Source organism: Echiichthys vipera (assembly GCF_963691815.1).
Source record: "Echiichthys vipera genome assembly, chromosome: 7".
In the NCBI taxonomy this organism is placed as follows: Eukaryota; Metazoa; Chordata; class Actinopteri; order Perciformes; family Trachinidae; genus Echiichthys; species Echiichthys vipera.
In genome coordinates this window covers 12,770,015-12,775,025 of record NC_139832.1, presented here as the reverse complement: position 1 = coordinate 12,775,025, position 5,011 = coordinate 12,770,015, and the positions used below count along the sequence as shown (strand labels likewise).

General features: G+C 40.9%; 1 protein-coding gene across 1 annotated transcript; it reads left to right on the top strand.

Moving 5' to 3' along the window:
* Positions 1 to 846: 846 nt before the first annotated feature.
* foxb1a (forkhead box B1a) lies at positions 847 to 2,899 on the top strand. Its single transcript, XM_083916287.1, has one exon. It carries the CDS (start codon positions 1,251 to 1,253, stop codon positions 2,190 to 2,192), a length of 942 nt encoding a protein of 313 aa, XP_083772413.1. The 5' UTR covers positions 847 to 1,250; the 3' UTR covers positions 2,193 to 2,899.
* Positions 2,900 to 5,011: the final 2,112 nt, after the last annotated feature.

Genomic DNA, 5,011 nt, shown 5'->3' with positions numbered 1-5,011 from the left:
TGAATAGCAATAGCTCAAAATAGGCTTCCCATTTGGTTTTCACATTCATATAATTGACTTATGGATATTTTATACAGTTTTCACCACACCATCCTCAAGGGTTTATTTGCATTTCTGAAGTACTTTTGAATCTTCTTTACATAAACACAATGGACCTGATTGCCTCATGAAGTTTCAGTTTGAACAGCGTTGTTTGCATTGTGTTGATGTTTTCATATCGTCTGCTTCCTCTGCGCAGCTCTGGGCGAAATTAGCTGAGAAAAACTAATAGTCGGCTCATCAACAAACTCGCTCATGGCACATTTTGTATGGCATTTCGTAAACAATATTAGGCTGCAATTAGTGGGGGAGAGCGAAATGCATTTTCTGCAACATTTTATCAGTAGACATTTCCATTCAAATACATATCATATAAATGTCAAAAGCATGCATGAAACTGCACTTATGACACACACACACAAACACACACACACCACTGCGTAAACATATTTTTAGATCAAATATGATACACGTGAGTCTTAACAACAGCACAGATATTTAACGGCACTTTTACGACAGAATATCATTAAATTACAATATACCGAGTCATGTTCGCGTCCGTTCAAATCCCATACGCTTGTGCATTGTAACTGTAAAGTCCGCTGAAGAAGTATTAGCGCATACCTTCACACACTGAGTGCCATCGCAGTTCAATTCCGGTTGCCGAGCCTTTTCACCCCTTTTTCTGTCTTCAAATGGAAATGATTTCCATTGGCCCAAGGTGTCCATGTAAATAGGTGTAAATGAAACCAGATTATGCCTTTCCTCCCAGCCCCCTCCTCCCATGGCAATTGTCATGTGATAGCAAAGAGGTGGCACATTAATGGAGCGCCTCTACAGGGGTCTTTTCTGCTCATGTCACTACATAAAACTATCAGATGGTTAGAGGAAGGCCATGGAGGCATCCACTTAGCTCGTCTTATCAAGGACGCCAAATGAAGTCTATTCAGCTCTGCTAGCGGGACAAGCTGACTTACTTTGCGAGAAAGACTTACAGCAGCCGTCACTCCATAAATGTGCACCGCCCGCCCGCCTGCACACTGCAGAGGCGCGCAACCTGGCTTTGGTTTTACGCTCAACGCAACTCCAGCATTGCCGGTATACTGAAACTTTCCTCCGCGGTTGTTTTCATGAAGAGCGGCCAGCTTTCACCAAGGAATTAAGGGAGACTACTCTTTTTTTTTAAACTTGCTTTTCTGAAAATATCGAGGATGCCTCGCCCAGGGAGAAACACGTACAGCGACCAGAAGCCACCTTACTCCTACATCTCCCTCACTGCCATGGCGATCCAGAGCTGCCCGGAGAAGATGCTGCCTCTCAGTGAAATTTACAAGTTCATCATGGATAGATTCCCTTATTATAGAGAAAACACTCAGCGGTGGCAGAACTCTCTGCGACACAACCTGTCCTTCAACGACTGTTTCATTAAAATCCCCCGGCGCCCAGACCAGCCGGGCAAGGGCAGCTTCTGGGCTCTGCATCCCAGCTGCGGGGACATGTTTGAGAATGGAAGTTTCCTGAGACGCCGCAAAAGGTTCAAACTGTTGACATCATCCGATCATTTGGCCCCGAGTAAGCAGTCGGACGCTGCCCATTACCTCCAGCAGCAAGCCAAGCTGAGACTGAGCGCCCTGGCAGCCACAGGCACACACCTTCCCCAAATGTCAACTTACAACCTCGGAGTGTCTCAGTCCTCAACTTTTAAGCATCCGTTTGCCATCGAGAACATCATCGCCAGAGAGTACAAGGTCCCGGGGAGTCTGGCGTTCTCCACCATGCAGTCCATGTCTGCCGGGTACCCGCTCCACAACCAGCTGACGACAGCCTGGCCCCACATGTACAACACCAGCATGATTGACACGTCGGCACCGATCTCCATGGCAAGCGCAGACTACAGTGCCTATGGCGTGCCCATCAAGTCCCTGTGTCACGGGGGACAGTCCTTACCGGCTATTCCTGTGCCAATCAAGCCCACCCCGACCTCCATGGCCGGTTTCTCGGCGTTGCCTCCACACATCCCCGCGTTTCTATCAAACTCTCCACAGTCTCTGAGCCCGACATCCCCACAGACAGCGACGAGCCAAAGCAGCCCTGCAACCCCGAGCGAGACTCTGACGAGCCCCTCCACACTGCAGTCTGTGGCTGTGCACTGACCAGATGAACTCTTCCCAGTGTAACGAACTGCTGGCCGGCTCCCAGGCCCCTTTACCAATCCCAAAGTTTATATTTTCTGTCGTCGGAAACTATCAAGGCGAGTTGCAGTTGCATATCGAATTATTTGTGTAAGTGTTGAATGTGTCGCTTTAAAATTGTGTCATAGAAGTCCAGCACAGAATCGCACAGCGAAGTATTTGCTCTTGAAAATATAAATTATTTGATATTTCTATTTTTCAGTTTATTGTGAAATGTGAGTGTTGAAAGTGGAGCCACTGATGGGATCCAGAGGACTTTTTTTGTTTTGGCACCATCAACTCTGATTTGTGCTTGCAATTCCCGTGGCAGTTTTTCCGTTTTATCAAATAGCAAAACTTTTGCACCGTTTCTGTGTGGCCACTGTAATGTCAATGAAACTGCGAGGCAATGGCTCTGTGTTTTTGTTTGCTTTTAATACCGGAATGATGGATAAGGGTATACCAAATAGGAATAGGAATTAGATTTGTTCTTACCATCCCTGTAAAAAAAAAAGAAAGCAAAATGAGTCATCAAATCTTTTCAAAATGGAAAAGTAGTATTTGAGACGTCCTCAAAATGCAAGATGTGAATATTGCAAATAACTGATACTGAAATGTTGTAAAATGCACTTTTTAGTTTTTTGTTTTAGATATCTATTTTCCAGAAAATTTTCTGTGAAGCATTTAATTTAAAAGGCTTTGGTGACCATGTGTATCAGATGCTGTAAATTTGTACTTTTGTTTTTTAGGTAAAAGCATGCATTCTAAAAAAAAAATTGTGTTGGTAATGTTGTTGTTAATGCTGTTGTTTTGTTTTTTGTTTGTTTATTTTTTTGCAAGCATGCGTGCTTTCAGAAAGTGTGCAAACAGTCTGCAATGAATTGGAAAAAAAACTGGTCATCGAAATATTTTCTCATTAAAAGTGAAGTAAACAATCAAAAATGTTTCTGAAGATTTAATCTAAGACGGTGTCAATTATTATTATGATTATTATTATTAGTATTATTATGATGATTGCAGGTCTCATATAACAGTTATTATTCGGTGGGCAGATTTTCTTTAATCGGATATCACTCTTTCATTTTCACGCAACAACAATGGCCTTTTTAATAAAAAGGAAATACAAATTTTAATAATAATAATAATAATAATACTAATAATAATACTTTCTCTTGTATCCAGACCTGTATGATTTCAGAATGTGTTAATAATGTAATGAGTTACAGAGAAGCAGTGGGGAGAGAAATGAATCGTGCAGTCGATTAGGATGCATGGAGTTGCGATGCCATGGTCACAGCGCAGACAACCGGGCTCATTCATCAAGCTGTAGGCTAAACACAATTAAGCCCAACAATAAACATTTAGAAAAGCTGCACACAGTGTCCGAATTCATGTTGTTGCATTTTTTTTGCTCTTCAAATGTCAGAGAGGTGAAAGAAATAAGACTCGTATTGATTTTCTTCCCCCGCCTGTTTCGACCTTTTATTTATTCCGATGGACTTAATTCAACAGGTTTATAAAAAAAAAAACAACAGACGGATAAACATTTTAAAGTGCAACATATATACTGTATATTTTATTCGATTCGAGTCGTTTTCAGGATTAAAAAAAACCCACATCGCGCTTTATCTCCCTCCCCTATAGAAAGCAACAGCCTATTTCGGGGTATTAAACAAATACACTAGAATTCCGTCACTTTATGCAATCGAGTAGATCAAATAAAGGGTCTCGGGCCACTTCATTCTCCCTCATTCACTTGAATTGAAAGTGCAAAGAATAGCAAACTTAGACTGGGCCACCAATGTAGATTTAGCCTTTTTTTCAGCAAGACAAAAAGACCGATTTCTCACAAACACATTGCTGACTGGGGAACTAGGAAACGAGCTGCAAGACCCTTTTGGAATTTAAATCCACCCCTCCCCCATGGACTATTTGGACAACAGTGTTAGTTTTTTTTCTTCTCCCCACTTTGTGCATTTGTGTGTGTAACATTAATTCTGACCCCGGATGATTAAATGCATTGAAACTGCCCCGGCAGATTACGAGCTTTAATTTTGAATCAGATTTTATTTTTCTGGCTGGTCATTACAATTACATTTAAACCACTTTGACAAACATATGGGACTTTTCTTTTACTGAGCACATTAAAGGAGAGGAAAGTGTAACGATATATATTTACTACACATTTATACTTGTGCGGTTTTTTTCTATTCATTTGGATTTCGGTGACCTTAACCTTGTTTTATTTGGTGTGTATTGGACTGTTATAAATAAAATGTTAATTCAATATATAGGAATGAATGTCTGAAAAGAACTTTTGTGAATAAGAAGTCTTCATTGTAAAGTCACCCTAGACTGTGAAATGTAAAAACAACCAAAAGTTTTCATTTGATACTTTATGTAATCTGGAGAAAGTGCAACATTCAAATTATCACACCTTGACATCCTATAATTATGTTTTAAGACACAGCACATGGGGCTGATGCACCATGGGAATTATTGAAATGTTGCACATCAATGGTATGAAGTCACTGGAAAAGGAGCAGTGTTTGGCTGGCACTCAGTTCCACCTTTGGCTTATGGTGCACAAAATGTTCAAATGAGCAAATGCATTTAACTCCTAAATAAAAAGTGTGAAACCACATGTTACAGGTGGGAGAGACAGCAAACCTTTCTGACACCTGACACTCATGAAATTGAAAATAGTCTGGAGAACATTATTATTCTGCAAATAAATAAATAACTGTTTCTGACACTTTGAGCTTTTTTTATTGGCAAACATAGTCCTTTCATCCTCTTTC